The 25,637-nt window shown below is 38.7% G+C and overlaps 1 protein-coding gene across 5 annotated transcripts in view; it reads left to right on the top strand.

Moving 5' to 3' along the window:
- Positions 1-25,637, top strand: part of phf21aa (PHD finger protein 21Aa) — a 351,791-nt gene that overhangs the window by 295,424 nt on the left and 30,730 nt on the right. For 3 of the 5 annotated variants that reach the window (XM_080190505.1, XM_080190504.1, XM_080190509.1), the window contains 8 exons: positions 1,762-1,857; positions 4,708-4,759; positions 9,016-9,095; positions 9,403-9,463; positions 16,626-16,780; positions 22,960-23,067; positions 23,992-24,147; positions 25,085-25,160. In XM_080190505.1, coding sequence (XP_080046631.1) covers positions 1,762-1,857; positions 4,708-4,759; positions 9,016-9,095; positions 9,403-9,463; positions 16,626-16,780; positions 22,960-23,067; positions 23,992-24,147; positions 25,085-25,160 — 784 coding nt within the window. Of the gene's footprint in view, positions 1-1,761; positions 1,858-4,707; positions 4,760-9,015; positions 9,096-9,402; positions 9,464-16,558; positions 16,582-16,625; positions 16,781-22,959; positions 23,068-23,991; positions 24,148-25,084; positions 25,161-25,637 lie in introns of all 5 variants that reach the window. The other 2 variants (XM_080190506.1, XM_080190507.1) reach the window with 2 other exon arrangements.

Below are 25,637 nucleotides of genomic sequence, written 5' to 3'. Positions count from 1 at the left end.
AATTCCCCGCCTTTTGTCTGCCACCCTTCTTAGACAACGGCGTAACATTAGCCGTTTTCCAATCTTCCGGCGCTTCCCCGGAATCCAGCGACGTCTGGAAAATAACCACCAAGGCATCCACTATCACCTCCGCCATTTCTTTCAGAACCCTCGGATGCATTCCATCCGGTCCACAATCAGTCCCTCCAGTCTGTCGAGCACCGCCTCTCTAGGAACAATAATGTCATTCAGGCCCTCCAGTCCTACCATCTTTCCATCGCTAACACCCGGCAAATTATTCACGTCCTCCTCCGTGAAGACCGAAATAAAAAAGTTATTCAAGACCTCAGCCATTTCCCCATCCCCTACCACTAAGTCCCCCCTCTCATCCTCTAAGGGTCCAACGTTCACCCTAGCCAGCCTCTTCCTTTTTATATATTTATAAAAACTCTTGCTTATCCTTTTTTATATTAAGCGCTAGCCCAGCTTCATAGTTTCTCCTACCCTTCTTTATCAACTTCTTTGTCAATCTTTGTTGACATTTAAACCTCTCCCAATCCTCTTCTCGCCCACTACTCTTAGCTACTCTAAACGCCTCCGCTTTTAATTTAACACTTTCCTTTACCTCCTTCGTTATCCACGGCTTATTACCTCTCTTCCTATGGTCCTTTTTAACCATCGGCATAAATTTCTGCTGAGCACCAAGAAAGATCTCCTTAAAGATCCTCCACTGCTCCTCAGCAGACCTACCTTCCAACGCGCTCCCCCAGTCAACCTTCGCCAATTCTTCTCTCATCCTACCGTACTCCCCTCTGTTCAAACAAAGGACGCGTATCCGGGAACCCACTTTCTCCTCCTCCATCTGCACCAGAAACTCCACCATACAATGATCACTCTCCCCAAGAGGATCCTTCACCACAAGGTCCCTAATTCTTCCCGCCTCATTACAACACCAGATGTAGATATCCAAGCAGCCAATCGCATTAAAAGATTTCAGCAGATGCACAAACAGGAAATTAAAGTCACTAAATTAAAATCACTTTTAAAAAATCTTTACATGCTGCAAATTACTGACATGCATATGAAATAAGGTAGAAGCTATAAATATTAAGTAAATTAGTTAAAATATGTAGCGTAAAGCATCTCATAATTAAGCATTTAACAGTAGGACATGATTATAAAATATTTCTTCAAGTCAGTTCTGTTCATTAAATTTTATTAATCACATTTTTAAAGACTCAGTCACATCTAATTGGACAAGGTGTGTTGAATGGCAATGTAATTTGGGGCGGGGGGTGGAGGGAGCGTGCAGAGAAATTGAACTCCTCAGTGATTTCATTGTTTGTTGGTTCTGTGAGGGAGACCACCTGCAGCCTTCATTGGAGTCTGTAACTTCAGAATTTCTGCAATAATCTGCCTGACATTCGATGTTTCAGACAGTTATTGTCAATTCCTGAAAAATCCAGATCAGTTGTTTTACAAAAAGATAATGATGCTCATGTTTTACAGGCTATCATTAGTTGTGATGGGGCGATAGTTTAAAGTTTGGTTTTGATATTTTAGAAACAGAAGTATTGACTGGTAGGGCAATGGATAGTTTTATCTTCAGCATGGTAACACATGCCATTTTGATCAAATTTGGTTTTCTTATCTGTATTTTAATTGAGATACATTTAGATGGTCTGAGCAAATAAGTCATCCCTCAGATATATGCCTATGAAGTTCATGTCGCTGGAATATTAAGTATGAGCTGCTCTCATGTATTTTTCCATGTCACACTAGACCATAAAACTTCAGGTAGAATGGGAAGAAAGACCAAATGACAGCAGTCCGACTTCTCCGATTCCACCTAAACCGAAGAGAGAGGAGAACCCAGAGGTAATGCCATGCAATAGTTGGTGCAATTTCTAGATTCTGAATTTAAGATAAAAGAAAACTGATGAACTTGAGTAATTCTTCCAGTATATTTAGAATAAAATTTATCCAATATATTTAAAATAATTCTTTAATCTAGGTGAAATGTATGAATACATATATTATGAACTGTAGAGCAACTGGGACTGATTTCACTACCTGAAAAGATAATAGAAGCAGAGTTAGAAATAACTTTGTGAGGGGAATTGAATATGCTGCATAGTTAGAAAGAAAACATTGCAGGACTTTGGGAATGATATGGAGATGCCAGCATTGGACTGGTGTGGACACAGTAAGAAGTCGCACAACACCAGGTTAATGTCCAACAGGTTTATTTGGTAGCAAAAGCCACTCGGAGATCCTCTCCACTTGGAGCTGCCAGTTTGTGGTGGTCCATGGTAGTCATGATGTGGAGATGCCAGTGTTGGACTGGGGCAAACACAGTAAGAAGTCTCGCAACACCAGGTTAAAGTCCAACAGATTTATTTGGTAGCAAAAGCCACCAAAAGTCTTTTGCTACCAAAACAGGGAGGGAGTTGAACTAATTGAATCGTACTTTCAAAGAAACTTTCTGGGACAAGCTGGGCCAATTAGCCTCCATCTAAGCTATCTGATTCTATGCTGCAGCTTGAGCACTGATGATAATATGGGGTCATATTACTATCTAAGCACTCTAAGTACGTAGCATTTTTATGTTGAGAGTGAGTTGTGAGTCAGAAAGTTGGGAGCCAGCAACCAGTGAATGACTCCTGGTCATCCATAAAATGCTGCCATTTTGTTGTAAGAATTATAGAAGACGCCCTCAAGGCTTCAGAAGACTGAGTTGGAGTTGGTACAATAAGGAAGTTTGGCCCTATATCAAGGAAAGCTTTCCAGAAATAAAATTATTGTTCGTATTTTAACGTGGGCATCTTGGACTTCTGTTGCAAATACATTTGGTAACTTTCAACCCCATTGTAGTGGGAAATAATAACTTATACTAGTTATGGAGTATTGTACACAGGTTGCAAGCACCCAACACCATTTCTATTCACATATTTCCTTGTGGCCATTGCATCTGGTGTTGCAGGCCATGTCATCAGTCATCTTCTTGGGTAATTGTGTTCTACTGAAAACAGAAATTGATGACCAGGTTGTTCTAAACAGTTACTTCGATCTTTCTCTCACTATTGAGAAAGAACTTATTTGTATATCATCATTTATACCCTTTAAAGCTAATGAAGTGCCTTTAAAGTGTACGCTATTGGCATATTGAGAAGTGCAGCAGATAATTTAGGCACAGCAAGCTCCCACAAGCAACAATGAGATACTGACCTGATATCACTATGATTAGTTTTACTTTTATTATTGCATCAATGTAATGTAAGATTGTTCCAAAATATCTTGTCCTGAGGAAATGAACTTGACATGTAATTAGTTATAATCCAAGTTCTCTTGGATTACATTTCAAATGAGTAATTTCCAAGAACAAGAATGTCATTAATTAAAGACATATTGTACTTTCTTTAATGCCCCCTTGTGACTTTCAGTTAATAAAATGGATTTGTGAGAGTCAAAATCCTAGCAGAGGAATTTATTTTTGATGTGGATAGAATTTGTAGCTGAGCTGAGGAGTGAGCAAGCATTGGCTATGGAATATAGCACTGAATTATTTAGAGTATGGATTAAAACTGAAATCTGTATTTCACAGTAATGCTTCCTTGCACAGTCTTAATTGTGAGCTGGTTTATTATTTTTTAAATTAAGGTCTTAAGCAAAGTGCATTAACTTACATGATCAACAATACACCATCCTTTAACACAATGAAACGTCCTATTGTGTCTCATGAAAATATTATGAAACAAGTATAAGCCACATAAGGAGATACTTGGGTCAGACTTTTGGTCAAAGAGTGAGGTTTGGAGGAGCGTCTTAATGATGTAAAGCAAGGGTGAGAGGTTGAGAGGTGTAAAAAGGGATGACTTCAAGTTTACAAAAAATAGAAAATGGGAGATCAGTTAGGAGTGTGTTGAAGTATCAAGCCTAGAGGTGATAAACGCGCAAATGTAAATTTCAGCAGCAGGTGAGTTGAGACCGACAAAAGTTGGAAAGCGTTGCTGAGGTGGAAATAGGCCTTTTTAACCAGAAGCAATGTCTTGATCACTCCAGTATGTAATTGGAGGAAATTTCTGGTTGTCCAGTATTGGGTATTTAACTAACCAATACTGAAGAATTTGAGAGAGGTGATAGTAAAGATGGATATCATCAGCGTTTATTTGAAAACTAACTCTGCGCCTTTGAATGATGTCACCAAGGAGCAACATGCAGATGAGAAATAGGACAGATTCTTGGGGGACACGAGAGGTAAAGGTGTAGGAGCAGGTAAAGAAACCATTGCAACTGATTCTCAGCTATGACTCAATAGATAAGAATGGAATCGGCTGAGATTACAGTTGAGAGCAGTTGGAGGAGTGTGATGTGGAAAGGACAAGGAGAGGAAGTTTACCCTTCTGTCACAGTGACATAGGATGTTGTTTGTGACTTTGAGTTGTTCTAGTACTGTGATTCAACAACCTGATTGGTGGGATTCAAACATGGGAGTTCTGGGAAGATGGGAATGTGTTTTGGAGAGGCAAGAGAGGTTGGAGATGGGAAAGTAATTTGCAAGGGTTGGTTTTTTTTGAGATGATGGGCCTTATTTGTGTAGAATAAAATAATCCATATTAATTTATTAGAAATTGTACTGCTTTTCACCAACAGCAAATAAAAGTATGGAAACTTGTCAATAATGTGCTTTAATTAGGTAAAATTGTATCTTGTTTCAATTTTAAACAGAAAGTTGCTTTCATGGTTTCTCTGGGGTTGGTTACACATGATCACCTTGAAGGTAAGAAATTAGTTTTTGTCTTTTTTATCTTAAGATTTTTATTTTGTTTGCACGTACCATTTCCATGGCACTCCTGAGAACAAAGGTTAGCACACCCAACTTGTTCCTATAGATGTTCTTTTATTTGCAAGTGAAGCTGCTGTGAAGTAATGTTATGATCATTTTCATTTTAAATACTGAAAACGCAGAAATTTGTTGGAAGAATGAAGCTGCAAAGGTCACTGCTCAAAGAAAAATAATTTTACTACACTACTAGGGCAGCACAGTGACACAGTCGTTAGCACTGCTACCTCTCCAGATCTGATTCCTGACTTGAGCCACCCTCCGTGAGGAGTGTGCACATTCTCCTCATGTCTGCATGTCTCCGGTGCTCGAGTTTCCTCCCATAGTTCAAAAATGTGCAGGCTAGGTTGAATGGCTATGCTAATTTGACCCTAGTTTCGGTTTGGGGGTGGGAGGGAATTAGCAGGGTAAATATGTTGGGTTAGAGATAGGTTGGGATTGTTGTAGGTGCAGGCACGATGGACCAAATGGCCTCCTGTACTTAGTATTCGTGTTCTTTTGTTTTTGTTTAGAATCATAGAATTCCTAAGAACTTCACCACATAGTCAGTTACACTAAAAGATATTAAAAGTACGGTGAATACTGTTACTTATGCTGTAAGCTGAACTTCTTAACTCCATTTTCTTTCTATGCCCATTTGACTTTGCCCCTCAAAATCTCATGTCAGTTACTTATGAGAAATTGGAAGGTTAACCAATTGTTCTGCTTCCTGTTTCAAAGATTCATATAAAGATTTCCTGGGCCTTCCACTTACATGCAGCAAGTTTGTCCCTTCAGATCTCCTCCATCCACACATTGGTGTGAATTCCCAGTTCAGCACTGATGCCTCTAGAGTCTTCAGTGTAGCCACTTTGGGTCATAATTCTCCTGATTCTAATGTTCAGTAAATCATAGAATTCCTACAGTGCAGATAGAGGCCATTAGACCATTGGGTCCATCGAGCCCACATATTTACACTTCTAGGTCTCCTGACTCTAAGGGACTAAATTGGCATATCAACCTAACAAGGAAAACAGACACCTGGAGGAAACTCATGGAGACGCAGGGAGAAGCTCCACACAGACAGTGACCCAAGGCAGGAATTGAACTCAGGTCCCTGGCACTGTGAAATAGCAATGCTAATCACTGTGCCACCGTGCCATCCCATCTGGAGTCTTCTATCAAAGGACTCACTTATTTATCCCAAAGTTCAACTCACTGTTGGAGTCCTTCAATTGTCAAGAATTTTAAGTCCTTTTAATTAGCACAGAATTTCAACTAAATTCTGCTTGAATGAGATGTTCCTTGCAGCCAGCTTGATCTAAACTAAACTGTTTAAAAGACAGAAGCACACAGAGGAACTTACAATTCCCTGTAATTAACTTAGCCTTTTCTTTGCTATTATATATCTCCCAGCGAGCTAGGTCAATACCAGTTACTAGAAATGAGTTGCTTTTTACAAGAAACTATCTGAGAGAAACCTAGTTCTTAAAAGGACCGCACAGTCCTTGAGGAGATAAAGTCTGTTCTTCACATTAAGAATACCCTACATCCAGTTGTGTAGCACTACTGCTGTGCTAAATCAGATGGACTTTGGACAGATATAGAAACTTGGCAAGGTATCCATGAGGGCCATTAGCAACAGCAGAATTATACTTGACCACAATCTGTAATCTTGTGACCTGGCATACCCCCTCTTAACCTTGACCACTAAATCAGGGGATCAACCCTGGTTCAACGAAGAGTGCAGGAAGATATGTCAGGAGCAGCACCAGGCATATCTAAAAATGAGATGAAGCTAAATTACAAGACTACTCGTAAACAGCATAAGCAGCAAGTGCTAGAGCTAAACAATTGCACAGCCAACAGATTGGATCTAAACTCTGTAGTCTTGCCATGTCCAGTTGTGAATGGTGACGTGCTATTAAACAACCCCTAGGAGGAGGAGAAGATTCCATAAATATCCAAATATCACTAATCTCAATGATAGGGGAGCCCAGCATATCAGTGGAAAAAGATGAGACATTTTCAGCAATCTTCAGTCAGAAGTGCCAAGTGGATTGTCTATCTCAACCTCCTCCACAGGTCCCAGCATTGCAGATGCAAGCCTTCAGCCAATTTGATTCACTCCGCGTGATGCAAGAAACATCTGAAGGCACTGCAAAACCAATGGGCCCTAACAATATTCCGATAGTTGTGCTGACAGTCTTTGCTCCAGAACTTGCCTAGGACAAGCTATTCCGATACAATTACAACACTAGCATCTATCTGGCAATGTCGAAAATTGCCCAGGTTTGTCCTGTTCACAAAAAGCAAGACAAATCCAACATGGCCAATTATCGGCCCATCAATCTAATATTGATCATGAGTAAAGTGATGGAAGGAGTCATCACCAGTGCTGTCATGCGGCACTTGCTTAGCAATAATCAGTGCACTGGTTCTCAGTTTGGGTTTCACCCAGGTCAATCAGCTGCTAACGTCATTACAGCCTAGGTTGAAGCATGGGCAAAAGAACTGAATTCCAGAGGTGATGTGAAAATGACTGCCCTTGACATCAAGGCAAAATTTGACTGAGTGTGGCACCAAGAAGACCTAGCAAAACTGGACCCAATAGAAATAGGCAGGAGTGATTCCTCTGCTGGTTGGAGTCATACTTGGCAAAGAGGAAGATGGTTATGGTGGTTGGGCGCCAATCAACTCAGCTTCAGGGTATCAGTGCAGGAGTCCCTTGGGGTAGTGCCCTAGACCCAGTCACCTTCAGCAATGACCTTTCTTCCATCATAAGATCAGAAGTGGGGATATTCATTAATGATTTCACTAAGTTCAGCACCATTTGCACCTCCTCAGATACTGAAGCAGTCCCTATCTAAATGCAGCAAGACCTGGACAATGTCAGGCTTGGACTGACAAATGGGAAGTAACATTCATGCCCCACAAGTGCCAAACAATAACCATCTCCAACAAGAAAGAGCCTAAGCACAGCCCCTTGGCATTACTATTGCTGAATCCCCCAATATCAACACCCTGGGCTAACTATTGAGCAGAAACTGAACTGGACTAGCCATATAACTACAGTGGCTACGAACAGGTCAGAGGCTATAAATCATGTGATGAGTAACTTGCGTCCATAGCCTGTCCACTATCTACAAGGCACAAGTCATGAGTGTGATAGAATGTGATCCACTTGCCTGGATTCTTGCTCCAAGAATACATGATTGGCACTCCTTCCACAAATATTCACGCCCACCACTGCCTATGAACAATGGTACTCTTGTGTACCATCTATCTGCACAAGCTCACCAAGGCAACTTGGTCAGCACCTTCCAAATCCATGATAGCTACCATCTAGAAGGGTAAGGGCAGCTGATACTTGGGAACACCACCACATGGAACTTTGCCTCCAAGTCACCTGCCATCCTCACTTGCACACTGTTTAACTGTTCGTACATCGTTACTGGGTCAAAATCCTGGAACTCCCTCCCTAACAGCATTATATCACAGGGACTGCAGCAGTTCAAGAAGGTTGCTCACCACCACCTTCTTGAGGGCACCTAAGGATGTGCAATAAATGCTGGCCAAGGAAGTGACACCCACATCTCATAAATGAATTAAAAAGTACATAAAATCATTTATACCAGTTTTTCTGATTTCAGGAAAATTGCACTGAGAAAAGCAACACATCTGAGCAATAACTCCAGGCCTTCGTATTTTTTTTAAAATTTGCAACTTTAAATTTCAAAACTTAGCCAGATACCTTCAGCCACATAGGCAAGGCAGCAGGTGGAAATTGTGATTGCCACAGGAAGGGGAAAAAAAAGACCTGCATGAATCTAGTTGCAGCAAGCAAATGGTGGTGCATGTTAGGGTCAGGTTATGTTACAGATTTTTTTGTGAAACAGCTGACGATGAGAGATGGGAACTTGAATTCCTCAGTATAACTTTTGGATAACGTAATGAGCTAGGTTTGCATCCACATTCTCCACACCACTGGGTTATTTTGGTAATATGCATTAGTGAGTCCCTGAACTGAAGAAGGCACAGTCATAACGAGATAAATTATGTAATAGTTGATTCGAAACAGCATAGGTAGGCAACTGCAGAAATGTTAGTCACAGTTTGTGTGAAATTTGGAGAGGTCAGGGACTAAATACTCAAGAAAACATAGTAAATGCATTTATATGAGGTGTGTCCTATAATCTTTTGATTTTAACCAGAAATCCAAAGCAAGAGGCAAGAAAGAAAACGGCGAACAACAGCAAATCCAGTGTACAGTGGAGCAATTTTTGAACCAGAGGTACTAGTTTAAAGAGTATTTGTTACATTTATAACAGTGTTGTACAAACCCTTAGAACTTGTTACTACCTGTAATAAAATTTCCAAATTGCAGTTCCCATTTGTATTTTGGGTATGTGAATTGAGTGTAGTACTACTGATATTTTCTGATACAATATTTGAGTTTGCTTTGTGCCCATGATTCCAGAAGGAAAGGAAACAAGTACAAGCAATAGTAGGTCAAGGAGATTGCATCCCATGAGATCTATTTTGTTGTTTATAGCTGAAATTTTCACTCCATATAAATTTTGTCATTCTTTGTATTACAGCGCAAAAAGTCTGCAGTAACTTATCTGAACAGCCCTGTGCAACCTGGGACACGAAGAAGAGGTAAAAGTCATAAGTTACTTTCTGTTAAACAAGTGTACAATTTGGAGTTTTTTTTCACTTCAGGCAATTCATTCAAATTTCTGTTAAAAGCTTTGGTTATAATTATTTCTGTCATAATGGACCAAAACAACAATAAGTTTACAGGATATAGATTTTCTATTTGACTAAACTTCAAAATATTAAACAAAACTTTTGTTCAAAGATAAGCTTTTAGATGCTTTCGCTTTTATTTCATTATTTTCATTCCATCCTATGTGGTAAGTAAAATCTTGGGTAGGCCACATTTTGAGTATTGCATGCTGTTCTGGTCACCATGTTATCAGAAGGATGTGGAAGCTTTGGAGAGAGTGCAAAGAAGGTTCCGCAGGATATTACCTGGTCTCAAGGGTGTTGGCTGTGAGGAGAGGTTGAATAAACTAGGATTGTTTTCACTGGAAAGACTGAGGTTGAGGAGAGACCTGATAGAAGTCTACAAAATTATGAAGGGGTATAGACAAAGTAAATAATCAGAGACCTGTTCCAAGGGTGGAAATGTCAATTACAAGTGGGTACAGATTCATGGTAAGAGGGGGAATGTTTAAGGGAGATGTACGGGAAAGTCTTCATGCAGAGAGCGGTGGGTGCCTGGAACTCACTGCCAAAGGATATGGTGAAAGCAGGCATATTAACAACATTTAAGAAGCATCTGGATGGGTGCAGGAATAGGGAGGAAATGGAGTGATGCGCACCGAGTAAAGGCAGGAGGTTTTTTTAATTAGGGCATTGTGATCGGCACAGGCATGAAGGGCCAAATGGCTTGTTCATGTACTGTACTTTATTCTTTGTTTTCAAATCCCACCATGGCCTCATCCCTCCCTATCAGAGTAATCTACATTCCTCCAAAATCACTGCACTTGTTCAATTCTGACCTCCTATGCATTCTTGATTCTCATCATTCCATTTGACCTGAACACTTTCCATAAATCACTCTGCATCTTTCTTCCTTTGTGACACTTCTTAAAATCTACCTATTTGACCTAGCTTTTATTTATCTATCCTAATATCTCCTTACGTGATTGGGTATTAAATTGTGTTTAATAACATTCCTGTGAAATGACTTGGGATATTTTACCATCTTAAAGGCAATACCTGAATGTAATTGTAATATATTGGCTAACCTTTTTCATCGTTTGCACAATGGAATAAACCATTTTTTAATATGTTGAGCACACTGCTGTTAATGTTATCAAAAAAATTAACCACTTTACTCTAAATGAGGCAGTTGTCTCAAGAAGGGAAATCAAAAAGCAAAATGACCCTTTGATCACTTAAGAACAAAATAACTTGAACCAGGATTAGGCCCAAATGGCCAGCATGTCTGCTGCACCATTATGTTAAGCCCATGGCTGATCTTCTACCTCAATTCCATTTTGCTACCCAATCCACATGTCACTTGATTTCATTAGTCTGGCACCCCAAAGTAACAGTTTGTCAATTTGAAAATTGCCTGTTTTAGTCTCTCTTTTCTGTTGTTTAGTTAATTCTGTATACATACTGCTCTTTTGCTCCCAACCCCATAAACCTTTAACTTGTGCAACAGATTTTTTTGGTGCCTTATTAAATGCTTTTGAAAATCTACTTGTATATCCAGTAGCTCCCCTTTACCCTGCTAGTTGTATCCCCAAAAAGCTCCAGTAGACTTTCCAAACTATTTCCCATTCATTAAATCAACTTGACTCCACCTAATATAATTTTCTAAATGCCCTCTTGCCACTTAATAATGGATTTCAGCATTTTCCAAATGACATGATGCCTGACTAATTGGCCTGTTTCCTGTTTTCTCTCTCCCTCATTTGCTTACTAGTGTTGTTACATTTGCAACCTTCCCATCTGGGGAATATCGAAAGATCGCAACTGGTGCAACTGTATCTCTGCGCACAACTCTCTTAGAACCTCGGGATGTAACCATCCTGTCCAGGGGATTTGTTGACTTTATGCCCCATTAACTTCTCCAGCACTTTTTTGTTGCAGTTATCGTTCTATTTCTCGTATGTATTTTGTGTTTTCTACTGTGAAAATAGACACAAAACATTTGTTTAACTACTCTCCTTACTTTGATGGTTTCTATTTCTGGTACTATTATAAACCTCTTTTAATCTAATGCTATCCTGTAGTTAACCGCAAAAGAATCACTTTTTCAAAGGTGTTTCTGTTCTCAGTGAAATGTATGTTAGTTAAAAATTATGGAATGATTCAGTAAATGTTAGCCATGCTGTTTCTTCTCATTTCACAATGTAAGATAAGTGACACTACAGAAGAAAAGATTTAAAATAATGGTTTCATGACACGTTATAATAGGAACTATCTCAAATGCATTTCGTGAACTCATAAGTTCTTTTTGCTAATTTGATTTGTCCAATTTATATGAAGATTAAAGTGCCCATGATTATTGCATTGTCTTTTCACAATCAGCTCTGCCTGCCACTGCCCTCTGCCTCTTGAGTTCTCTGCCCAAAGGCAGCACCTTGGCGGTTATTTGCCAAATCATGATATAGGGCCATGACTCATTACTAAGGCTAAGGTGAAGACCTGTCTCTGAATCTAACTTGGCGAAAACAGGGATTGTACCTCGTCCTGTAGCTGTTGAGTTGGCCCACACGCTAGCTGTCTGGTAAATTGAAGCTCCTTGTATATATAGATTAATACCATCCAACAATACAGCTGCTGTTCAGAAGCTTACAAACTGTTCCCATTTGATTTCCACCCATTAATTATAGCAAAAGTAAATGTGGATCTTTGAGGTGCTGAGATGGGAACATCTTAATGGGAAGTAAGGAAATCACAGATGTTTAATCAAATATTTTGTGTCTCACTTCACAATAAATAGATTTGCTTCTTGCTCTCTAACTTCTGTCGTTACCCCTTTATTATTGGGGCTACTGCACCTCCTTTTCCTTTGTTTTTTAAATGTCAAATACCCTGGAATATTAAACATGTCTGTACACTTGCTGTTAGATCAAACTCATCTATCTCTATGCTGTTGATTCACTCTTTTTGTGATTGCTTCTGACATTCAGATAAAGTACTTTTAAATTTAACTTTTTAGCTTTTTACCCTGCTTTGACCTTGTTCACTGCACTATTAGCATTAAGTGTTTTGTTCCTTATTGTCACACTGCTTACCTTTCAACAAATTTCTACATTGCGTTATAACCTTAATTTTTCTTATAGAAATAACTCCTACCTGAACCCTCTTCTCCATCACCTTTTTAGTTTTAAGCCCTATCGCCAACTTCCCAATGACTAGTTCAGGAATGCTTTTCATAGAATCCCTACAGTGCAGAAGGGGGCCATTCAGCCCATCGAGTCTACACCGACCACTATCCTATCCTATTGCCGTAACCCTCATATTTGCCCTTCTAATCCCCCTGACACTAGGGTTAATTTAACATGGCCAATCAACTTAATCTGCATATGTTTGGACTGTGGGAGGAAACCGGAGCACCCAGAGTAAACCCACGCAGACGTGGGGAAAATGTGCAAACTTCATGCAGACAGTGACACTCCCTGGCAATGTGAGGCAATAGTGCTCACCACTGTGCCACCGTGCGCCAGCTATATCAGGTTGGAGAATTGTACTACCACTTCCCTATTAGTATCAACAATACCTTATCGGCCACATTTCCAAATCCAAAACATTCTCAGTCTTTATTGAACATAAAGATTGTGCTTACATTTATACAAACTGAAAGTGGCTTTCCCACTTAGCAAAGCAATTGGTTTCAACAAATGCCAGGCTGACCGCTTTGTAGCACTGTGTGATTGCTAAGCTCCTTACCATTTCAAAAGGACCTGAATTTTAGTGCTGTTGCAGAATGGGCGTTCATGAATAATATGCAAGCTATATTTGCAGCTAAGTGTTTTTGTTTTGAGTGATACATGCAGTTGTGTGTAATGTGTCTTATGATATCTTAATTATTTGTATAAATATTTTATAAAGATATATTATTTCTTGGGAAATGTATGCTTTTACAATTAAAGTAGAATTCCAGTTTGGGACACAGTAAATAATAAATAGTGAAAATGGCTAGATAATTCACATCTATACCTTAATAGAAAACAGTGCACATTTTCACTGACTAGTCTGAAGATTTGTGTTAAGTATACATTAAAAACACAACTTGAAGTTAAGGTGGTTTTCCATTGCAGCTATTCATCTCCATCTGTGCTCTGAAAGTTGTTAATTGTAATTTTTGGATGTACTGCTCCATTCTTAAAATTTTATTGATCGTTTTAAGGTGCTTGAATTTTGTCATGGGGAATAGACCTCCTCCTTATAAGACTTGACTTGCTTGGTTCATTGGCCTGTGCTCTTTGAACCGAGGATCCTGCTGTTAACCAAGAACCAGAAATGAGAGTTACATTCTTCTGCCCACAGTGTATAGATGAAGATCTAGCCTAGTGGCAAATGTAAATGCATAAAACCAGCATATTTGATTTGTCAAATTATAACATCTTCTCCAATTTCAGTTGTTTCTAAAAATGTGTTTCCCCACAAATAAGCTTTTATAACTCAGAACTCTATATAGAAATAAAGTATATCTTAAAAATTTGTTCATCGGATGTCCCTGTCATTAGCTAAGCCAGCATTTGTTGCCTATCCCTAATTGTCCTGAGAAAGTGGTGGGGATTGCACTTGAGAAGTTGCGGGGAAACATAGTTTAAAGGTTAAGTACTTGCATTTTTTCTTTCTAAAATTACTGTCATATGTGTTGTTAAATCTTTAATCTTCTCTGCTGCAAGCCTCCAAGCAATAGTTCTGGGTTGTACTTTCCAAATTGCTGTTTTGCAAAGTTTTACCTTCTGTTTTTCTTGCCCGCCAACTCAACCCTGCCAGCTTCCACACCACCTTCCATTACTGAATTTGTAACTAGCCAATTATGAAATGAGCAATGGGTTTCTCCATGGAATCTTGCCGTGATGTCTGCTGATGCTCAGTTGACAGAATGCCAAAAGGCAAAGCACATTATTTCCAATGCCCCTTTGTCTGACATTTGTGCTACCTATGAAAGCAGAACTAAGGATTACTAAATTAACCCATCAAACATGAAGGGTAGTTCGTGGAAACAGAGGTCTTCATTTTAGAATCTACTCTTCCATTTGACTTTAAACCCTCTCCTCTCCTAAGTAAGCCCACACCATTCACTAAACAAACAGAAATGCGTTGTAAGCAATAATGTAGAACATAAGTGTTACTAGTGTTTTTTTTGGTATAATAAAGGATCAGTAGTATTTGAATATCCCTGTTCCCTGGTCTGACTGAACAGAACAGCACAACTTCACTTCTTAACCATAAGTTTATCTAACTTTGCATTTTTTGCCCCAGTAGTCTAATGCACTTCTCTATCACCATTGTGGTATAAAAGTCATCATCAGTGGGCTTTTTTTTGGTTGCTATTTTACTGCATAAATTTCATTGCAACAACTTAGAATTACTGGAATCCTATTAGTCTGAAAGTGCAGACTGTACCCTGTTAAACTTCAATTTTAGACTTGTGGGATTTGGGCACCTGAACCTCATGACTTAGTGGTAATTGTATTACTCTTTAAGGATTAAATAGATGCTGGTACAGCAATTGTTTAGGTCTCCACAGTAGTTCCATTTCATCGCTTCAAGTCAAGATGAAAATGCTGAGTAACACGAAGGAAAAATAGCAAATGCCCCAACTCTCTTCCATTGTGAAAATTACTTAGATTCAGGATCTAGTTCACTAAAAAATTTTGGGATAATAAATTGCAAAACTGTGTTTCATGCTACTTTTGCATTGGACTTAGTAGGTTCTAGGAGGGTTGGAAGCAACGCCACATTAAATTTGGGAGATTTAGTGAGGCCACTCAGTGAGAAGACTTGGTGAAACCTGTAGGATGAATGTGCACCGTATAGCCAATAATTAGGAGTTCTGATTTGGTAAATTTGCGCTAGTTGGTATATATCAATAGCTTTTGAGAGCATAAATTTAAACTCAGAGGAATGAAGCAAGGGGTTTGGAATTCTTTTTACATGAGATTGTTCGACCATGGAATGACTTCTACAGAAGTAGTGGTGGAAGTAGAATCTTCAATGGTTTTTAAGAGATGGATAATTACCTTTTAAAGCTTTGGAGAATGGAGTAAGTGAATAGTTCTTTCAGACAGACTCCTCTTATGCAGCAATTTTTATTATTTTATCACATGCTTTTCCTCTTTGGTTCCAAATTGGTTCCAGGGTAGCTTTGCTGCTATTTTGTTATTTGGATACTGATTTGGATCATCGCAAGTGCTAGAGGTTTAGCTCCTGATGATGATTATGCAGTGAATGTATTAATTCTTCTCAGTTTCCTTCACCTACCTTGAAAAGCCTGACCCACTTGGTCTTTCAAATTCAGATGTTTGGAAGAAACAATAGCTTTATGATGACTTTCCAAACCGGATGCTTAACTCATGCTACTTAATTAAGGTTCTATGAGTATTGACAGTTTCTTCACTCTGCATTATGTTGCATATTAACAAATACATCTGCGGTTGAATAAATATATGCATGGGTTTCCTGAATAGGATTATTTTCCAAGATTTTGCAGAAGATATTTGGGGCTGCTTTTATAAAAATGGTTATAATAATTATAATGAAATGTTATTTTCAGTTAATCAAATGCAGCTTTTTTCTGAAACATAAAATTGGAATTTGAGGAACTGTCATTATGTGCCAAACAACTGGGAAGCCCTTAAATAGTATCGCTAAAACAATTATGCTATATACTGATTTGTTACATCTTCATTGCTTGTTAGATAGTTAACCCTCAAGTTATGGTTTTGGAAATCTGATCAGAAAAGCCATTATTTTTTATATTCATAACATAATAAGATTACCAGTATTACCTTTTATAGTTTTTGGTCATTTCTGTACCTTACACCAAGTTATATTTGTTCATCATATTACTGCTGACAAATTTGTTAACTTTATTTTTTCCCTTTTTATTACTTGCCTTTATGTATAATTGCTTGTTCCTTGTTTTGACCTTTACTTGTAACTGTTTATTAACAATTGTCTATGCTCCTCCTCCCCTTTCCTCAATGGCAGCCAATGAGGATCAGTGGTTGAAGGTATGTGTATATATATTTGGTGTTCTTTTTTTTCTTGTATGTAGGTCGCCCTCCTAAGTACACTAGTGTGCTGGGCATGGGGGCAATGGCACCTTCTTCCCCTCCGAGTCATCCTGCCTCCCCAGATTTCGAAAAAACAGAGAATTTGCTCAGTTTTGGCGCTCCAGCACAGTCTGCATCCAGCCCCAGCTCTGTAGATGTAAGTTACCAAATTTCATAGGGTTAATAAGTCAACACATTATGAGGTATTAATTATACAGATTTATTTATTTTTCTTGTATACGGGTAGTGGGTAACAAAAGGAATAGCTTGGAAATTTTAACTACATTATGAGCCTTTCCTCCTCCTACCTTCACCTTGCTCGCTCACTCACCATATCCTTTATGTAAATGCATAGTTGCTAAACAATACCTCCACCTATATACTGCAACACAGACTACATTATAACTAGTCTTTATTTCTATGTTGAAAGTCAGATCACTCCTATACAATTTATTTGTATTACTGCATGCTCAGTTTAACTGAGGCTCAGGCCTTCATTGTCCCTTAGAATTTACATAATTCCTTTGCTAAATATGATTCAGTGTACTTACTTGCAAGATGGCAGGACATTCTGCAACTCAATTTGTGGATATTTTGCCACACAGGTCAAAATTGTAGATGACAAATTTGTTGTACCAGTAATTTACTCAAGCATCACACAGAAATAAATTGTGTGGCTTGTGTTTGGATGCTATTAACCATCTGGATCCCACCCCACTGCTTCGCTCCCTCGCTTCCCCCGCCCCCCCCCAAATTAAGTAGCTTGAGTGTTTTTCTAGTATTTGAAGTAACTTGTGACTTGAAAATGACACTTCTTCATTTTCACCTTCAGTCAGCAGAATAGGGCAGTTTGAGCTGGAGTTTCCTGTGTTTGCTATCAACTGCTTTTTATATTGACAGACAAGGCATGGTAGGAGCAACGTTTCACACTTCAGAGTATATTGCAAAGCTGTAACTTAATCAAGAGCTCACATTAAATCATCGGTGCGAAACTTCAGTTTCTCATCAAGTTTATTAGTCTTATTTTTAATTTCTGTGATTCCTCTTTTAAATTCTAGTTTTGGTGGTTTACAAGATGCAGAGCCCCAACATTAGCTCTATGATATCAGTGCCTTGTGCAATACAAGGTGCCCAATTATCACAATTTGCAATTGACATTTTTGTCTATTTTCTAAATATTTTTGATGGTTTACTTGAATATATTAACAGAAAGATGGAGTATTCCATTGCTTTGTAATCAGATATTTTACCCCAAAAATGTTCTGAGATTTCCATATTTGGAACTCATATTGAAATTCACTCACTGGCTTTTTCTCACAGAATCCCTACAGTGCAGAAGAAGGCCATTCGCCCTTCAAGCCTGCATCACCAACAATCCCACCCAGGCCCTATCCCTTATCACTGAAAACTTTAATTATCTATGAATAAGTTAGCTGTTTTCCATATATGATAAATCAGTCAGCCCTTAGATGTATCCGAACAGTCAGCCAACATGGTTTTGCAAAGGTTATGCCCTGTCTGACAATCTTGACTGAATCTTTTGAAAAAGTGCTTAAAGTGGTGAACAGGGAATATTCATATATAGTATTTATATAGGTTTTTAGAAGGCATTCAATAAAGTCCTGCATAAGAAACTGCTACAGTTGAAGCCCTTTTTTAATGAATATTTTTTATGGTGTGCAAGGCAAGCATTTGTTGGCCATCCCTAATTGCCCTCAAGAATGAAGATGATGAATGTTGCCTCCTTGAATTACTGCAGTCCATATGGTGTAGGTGCACGCATAATGAGCTCCAGCATATTGGCCCAGTGACATTGAAGGAATGGCAATTATGGTGGAGAGAGAGAATGTTTAAGGTTGTGGATGAGGTGTCAATCAATTAGACTGCCTCATTATAGAGGTGTTGAGCTTCCTGGAGCTGCACTCAGTACTGTATCAGTATTCTATTGTAGTCCTGACTTGTGCTTTATGTATGGTGAACAGACTTTGAGAAATTAGGAGGTGAGTTACTCAATGTAGAATTCTGAGCCTCTGATTTGTTTTTGTAGCCACAGTATTTATATGGTTGGTCTAGTTAAGTTTCTGGTCAATGGCAACCGCCAGGATGTTGATGTTAGGGGATTGCGTGCCCCTAACCTGAGAGATAGCAAAACTCATATCCATCACGTACTCCTTCATTCGTAGTACAAGACCTCTCGATGTCTCAGGGAGCTCAACCAGATGGTTGCGTACCTGTCACTGCCTAGCCAAATACACAGTCCCAAAGAGAGATTCCTGGGGCTTTTGCTCCTAATCCTGTGGGGAGCATTCCTGTCACTGCCCTCCCTCGGTGGGGGAGAGGCTATGTGCAAACAACTCTGCTTCTGACACCTCTTGCACATCAAGTTCTAAAGTTAAGTGTGTGTCTCTGGGCTGGTGTCTGCTGCAGAAGACGGTGATGGTGCACCCGAAACACATTTGCTACCTCCTTGTCACAGGTCTGAATCACTTCTGTTGAACACACTTGTAGCTTGGTGTCACCCGTCACCATTAGTGGCCAATATGATAGCCACAAAGTCCATCCCGCCTACACTCAATCTCTCGTGTCCCCCGGCCCCTGCTCCCCCTGCCCCTCCCCTCTTCCTCCATCCATCTCCTTTAAACCTTGTCCCTTGCACCTTAAACCTATGCCCCTGGCAATTGACTCTTCCACCCTAGGAAAAAGCTTCTGACTATCCATTCCGCCCATGCCCCTCATAATCTTGTAGACTTTTATCAGGTTGCCTCTCAACCTCTGTCATTCTAATGAGAACAAACCAAGATTCTCCAACCTTTGTTCATAACTAATGTCCTCCATATCACACAACATCCTGGTAATTATTTACCGTACCCTCTCCAAAGCCTCCACATCCTTCTGGTATGGCGAGCAGAACTGAACACTATATTCCAAGTGTGGTTCTAAGTGCGGCCCAATTAAGGTTCTATAAAGCTGCAACGTGACTTGCCAATTTTTAAACTGAAGGCGCCGGACGAAGCATGCCATATGCCATCTTGACTACCTTCACCTGTGTTGCCACTTTCAGTGACCTGAATACCTGTACATCCAGGTCCCTCTGCTTATCAATACTCTTAAGGGTTCTGCCATTTACTGTATATTTCCCACCTTTATTAGATCTTCCAAAATGCATTATCTCACATTTGTCTAGATTAAACTCCATCTGCCATTTCTCCACACAAGTCTCCAACCGATCTATATCCCGCTGTATCCTCTGACGGTCCACATCACTATGCACGATTCTACTAACCATTGTGTTGTCTGCAAACTTGCTAATCAAACCAGTAACATTTTTCTCCAAATCATTTTTTTATATATAGTCACAGTTCTCCAGAAACGTACCCTTCAATTACTACCCTCTGTCTTCTATGACTGAGACATTTCTGTATCCATCTTGCCAACTCATCTCTGATCCCATGTGACTACATCCTCTGTACCAGTTTGCCATGTCAAAGGCCTTACTGAAGTCCATGTAGACAACATCCACTACCTTACCCTCATCAATCATCTTCATCACTTCTGTGAAAAACTCGATCAAGTTAGTGAGACACAACCTCCCCTTCACAAAACCGAAACTTCATTCATGGGACATGTGCATCACTGGCTTTTATTTCCCATCCCTAGTTGCCCGAGGGCAGTTGAGTCCACCACGTTGCTGTGGTTCTGGAGTGACATGTAGGCCAGACTACGTAAAGATGGCAGATTTTTGTCCCTAAAGCACATTAGTGAACCAGATGGGTTTTTCTGACAGTTGCCAGTGGTTTCATGGTCATGAGTAGATTCTTAATTCCAGATTTTTTCATTGAATTCAAATTCCACCATCTGTTGTGACGTGATGTGAACTTGGGTCCCTGGAGTTTCTGAATTAATAATCTAGCGATAGTATCATTAGGCCATCACCTCCCCATATATAACTACTCTTATGTTGGACAGAGGTCTGCACCCAAGACTCTTCCTGGCCTGAGTTTAAGCCCACACTAGCACCCAATCACATCTCTGACACGAAACCTGGAATCTGCCCTGGCTCTCAAGAAAAAAATTATGGCACAAATTGAGCTCAGAGGCAGGTTCACATTTGGGAAACTACAAGGCCTGACTTGTATTTCATGAACCCAAGACGAAAATCCAGTCAGAAGGTCCACAAACGAGTATAGATAGGTTAAGTGAACAGGCAAATGTTTAGCAGCTGGATTATTATTAGGTAAATGAGGTTATCTATGTTGGTAGGAAGAATAGAAAAACAATATTATTTAAACTGAGAGATGATGAATCTCAAAAAAATTAGCTTGCAAGAAGAGCAAAACAAATAAAATGATGGCCTTTATTGCAAGGGGATGGAATAGAGAAATCTTGCTACAACTATACAGAGAGCTATTGAGACCACTCCTTGGGTCTGCAGAGTTTCAGTCTCCCTTTTGTAAGCGGGCTATACTTGACATAAAGGCAATTCAGAGAAGGTTCGCTAGATTCCTGAGATGATAGTTGTCTTGAGAGGAAGGTCTGGGCCTATGTTAATAGAAGTTTAGAAGAATGAGAGGTGATCATATTGAAACATAAGATCCTGATGGTTGCTGCAGAGAGGATTTTCTTGTGTGTTAATCTTGAAGTAGGGGGCACAGTTTGAAAATAAACAGTCTCCTATTTAAGATGGAGATCTGGAATTTCTTCTCTCACAGCATCATTAGTGCTTGGAATTCTCTTTGTTTGCAAGCAGTACAGGCAGGGTCATTGAGTTACTTTGACCCAATTAGACAGATTTTTGATTCGTAAGGGAGTTGAGGGCTTTGAAAGCAGGCAGGAAAGTGGAGTTGAGACCACGATCTGACTCCTGTTGAATAAGAACAGGCTCAAGAGGTGAAATGGTTTACTCTTACTGTTTTTAATACTGTCATGTTCTGCACGCAGCGATTGAATCTAGATCAAATATTAATTTTAAACCTGGGATTGATAATTTTTAAAATCCAAGGTAATTAAGGAATATGGAGCAAAGACCTGAAATGGAGTTAGGTCATAGATCAATCATGTTCGTGTTCCCATGTTCTATTAGGTATGTCTAGTGAATCAGTTGGCCATACCATACCTGGAAAATCGGTCAAACACTGAGAATGAGTTTGTTGTGTAAAACATGGGCTTAAGCCTCCAGCACATTGCCAATGTAGTGTATTTGATTGTGATGGCAAACTTGTTGAATATTTACTTTTCTAATCATCTTCTTATGCGGTTATTTAAAGATGTGTTTTAAAATTGTTTGAGAAAATACAGTTACTGATGATTGTTATGATTTGATTCATGAGAGAACTCATTCACGTGCTCTTTTCTGTCATTCATCCATAATAATTTATCACTATTGCACTCCATTATTACTCTATCTCTAACAATATGTTTTGAATACTTTGTAAATATTTGGAATAATCTGCAGGCTGGTAGAGATAAAACAGTGGGGTTGCTTATATTTTAATTGTGTGCTAAAATGGGAGCGTTAACCTACAAGAGGAATGAACTTTTCTTGACCTTGATTTTCTCACTCCATGTTCCCTTTGAAGTTCAATATGAAATTTTAATAGATGCAGATTTTGTAAACAAGAACTCCTGCCAGTGAGAAATTATTTTTAATTCTGAGATTGTTTATTATGATATATCAAAAAATTTTAATGTCCAGAACTAGAATGAAAAATAACATTTTAGTTGGAAAATTCTTTGAAGGATTAATAAATATCAAATTCAATATGATTTCTGGTAAGAGTACATTTCTTGAAAAATGTTTGTTCTGGAAGTAACAAAAACAGTAATATTAATGTTGAATTTATGGGGGAGCATTTTAAAGTTTTTTTTCATTTACATCAACTTAAGTCTTAACTACGAATCTGCTCTCTCCTAGTCACAATTCTTTTTAAACCAATGCTGATGAAATCTCCATTGGAATTTTTTATTTATTTACAAGTACCATATATTTGCAAGCTGCTGAGCGTCAGAAGAGGTATTCTGTTTGTTCTTTGGGAACAAACTTTCAGTTTTAACTTTGAATAATATTTAGTTGCAGTCTTTAATCTGTCCTTGAACTTGATGCCTTCTCATTGAGAACTGAATGATTTTTCCCAAAGCACAATGGAACATGTATGTTAAATCATGCTTTGTGTGTGTAAGAATTTGTATATTTGTTGCACACAAAAGGCAATTGGAACAACAACACAATTAAATCCAGTAACAATTCATAGAAGAATCTAGATAGGTTGACATGCAAACCACGAATGGACAATTACAGCTTTATTTTAATTTTTTTCATTTTAAAACATCTTTAACTAGGGTTTGCCCTATTTAGCCACAAGGGCTACTTTACAAAGGGGCCCTGTCAACAAGATACAAGATGAGACAAACGACATTGAAAACATCACAAAAAATACAACTTTGTCTGTGAGTGCATTTATTTTTGTTTAAAATGTATCAGGCTCTCTTTAAGCACTGAACTTGAAGAGGGATTTTTATTTCAAAGGTGATTAGGATTCAAAAGTAAAGGCAGCTTGGACTGGAAAGTACTGTTTGGCAAAGTTGATAAGGCCTGCAATCGATCTCAAGATCTATTTAGAAGGGCATATAAAGCAAAAGATGGATGGGAAAACCAATTGATTTATTTGGAGGGAAATGTAATCTATTTCAACTGCCTGTCCACAGTGCAACCTAATCACAATTGCTATCTGTATTTATTTACTCATTCATTCATTTAATTATTATTTAGTTCTTCAGTTTTCTTGAGATACAGCAATGAACATTCTGTTGTACAAGATATCTTGTTAGGAGCCAATATAGTATCCATTGATGTAATTAATAAAAACTTAATTAGGTCTGGATTTAAATTGCGCTGTTAGCAAGCAATTTGTGTAAAGTTGCAGCTAAATGTGTAATAATTTTGAAAGGAAAAGATTAAGAAAGAACCTTTCAAATTCCACAATTTTTGAGTTCCACCTGTCTCATTTGCGGTCCAGCCCTTTGGCATCTCCATTGATCCAGTCAGTGCCACTCCTTGGTTGATCTACTTTGTGCTGCATTTGAATGGTGCAGTTAGGCTGTTCCCAACCGAGATTTGCTTTTACTTCCATCCTAGGCCATAAACTAAGTTGTATTAAGGAAAGCTTGAGTGGAAAATTCCGCTCTGAAGGGATCCAAATTTGGATCTCATCAGAACTCCGTGTTATAGATGTCATAGTGCCTAGGACGTGTGCTTACATAGGCATGTGTCTACCATATTGGGAACCACTAAAATTAGAACTATAGCAAAAATTAAAACCCAAATTATAATTTAAGCCATGTAAATGATTGTGTAACTTTGTTTTTTGATAGGGTGACATCCATGAGGATTTCTGCTCTGTGTGTCGACGTAGTGGACAGCTGCTGATGTGTGACACTTGTTCTCGTGTGTATCACCTGGAGTGCCTGGACCCGCCATTAAAAGCCATTCCCAAAGGAATGTGGATTTGTCCCAAATGTCAGGAGCAGGTGTGGGCTTAGACAGTGCCTTAGACTTAATTTAGTCTAATATAACTCTAGTAGTTGTAGGGTTTTGTTTTGGTAACTTTGATGGGATTTGCTTTCTTTCATTTTTCTTTTGTTACGCCATACAGTGTCTCAAACACTCCAGGGTATACACATAGATATGACTCAGGACAATAACTTAATAAAATCAGTAATGAGCCAGCCAAATTAACATTTTGGCTATTCTCTGGTTATTGGGAATTACGATGATCAGTTTATTATTCCTGACTCAAAATGTTGCAGCTTAACTTAAATACTTCAAACAGTACGTTTATGTTTAGAACAGGGAAAATGCTGTTAGGTCACTGTTAAAGATCCAGAGTGAAATTTAGTTTGGACAGATTCAAATCTAGTACTCACTTGAACCAGCTGTTATTTAGAACTCTTGGTCATGAACCTTTTGAAGATGCACCTATGGATAGGTGGTGTGAAGTAAAGGAAATATTGCACCTGTAAAGAAAAGATTTTTTTTGTATGGCTGTGATTAAAGCATGTTGTTGGCATCTCAATCTGCTACATCTCTACTGAGAATATCTGAGACCACCTCCAAGCACAAAGAGATTAACTGGTTTATTCTCTACCATGGTCATCCATTTGTCATGTGCATTCCCAGGCACAATTTGGGCAGTGCTGTTGATACACAATGATTGAATAAATCTAATTTTCTTCAATTGAAATGCAAACAATATTCTATTAGGTATTAATATTAAGAGAAAGAAAATTACAAAGAAAAAGTTTACTTCAGTACTTTACGGATTGATCAGCCTTTACGTAAAGGCAAGTCTTTTCTTGTCTCTCACGTCAGTTGCAAATTGTTTTTGTTTACAGTCTTAACATATGCTGAAAAGAGTTTAAGCAAATGACATGTTATCCATCATGGTTAAAAACATTTTGTTTTTAGATTCTGAAAAAGGAAGAAGCTATCCCGTGGCCTGGGACACTAGCTATTGTCCATTCTTACATTGCCTACAAAGCTGGTAAGAGCTTGCCATACTGAGTTTGTCTTCAAGAAATACTGGCTTATTGTTGATTATGTATCAGAACAGCTATAAATTAGATTGATCCTTTCACTGTTGGGAGACATTACATAGATATTCATTGTAGGAGCAGATGATCCTGTTAAGGGTACTGCTTGAAAACTGAATCATTGTCTCATCATAGTGGGTCACATTGCTTTATTAAAACGGTCAAATACAATGTGTTCACCCATTTGGAAAGTCAAGTTGGCCAGAAGTGTAACACAAATCACATTTCAACAAAACGCGTATAGATTTTAGTGAAAAAGACAAAACCATTCATGTTTCCTGGCCAGGGTTGTTCGTGTTACATTTAAAGTTAATGTGTTGGTAAAATCTCAGCAGATGCAATTCATGTCATTTTGTGTACTCTTATCTCTTTCTTCCTTCTCTTCTTTGGTAATTTGAATAGAAGTGCTAGACAATCTTGAATATTAG

This window comes from Carcharhinus amblyrhynchos, chromosome 6 (assembly GCF_965287045.1).
Source record: "Carcharhinus amblyrhynchos chromosome 6, sCarAmb.v2.hapA, whole genome shotgun sequence".
NCBI classification, from domain to species: domain Eukaryota; kingdom Metazoa; phylum Chordata; class Chondrichthyes; order Carcharhiniformes; family Carcharhinidae; genus Carcharhinus; species Carcharhinus amblyrhynchos.
This window is presented reverse-complemented; position numbering and strand designations above follow the sequence as displayed.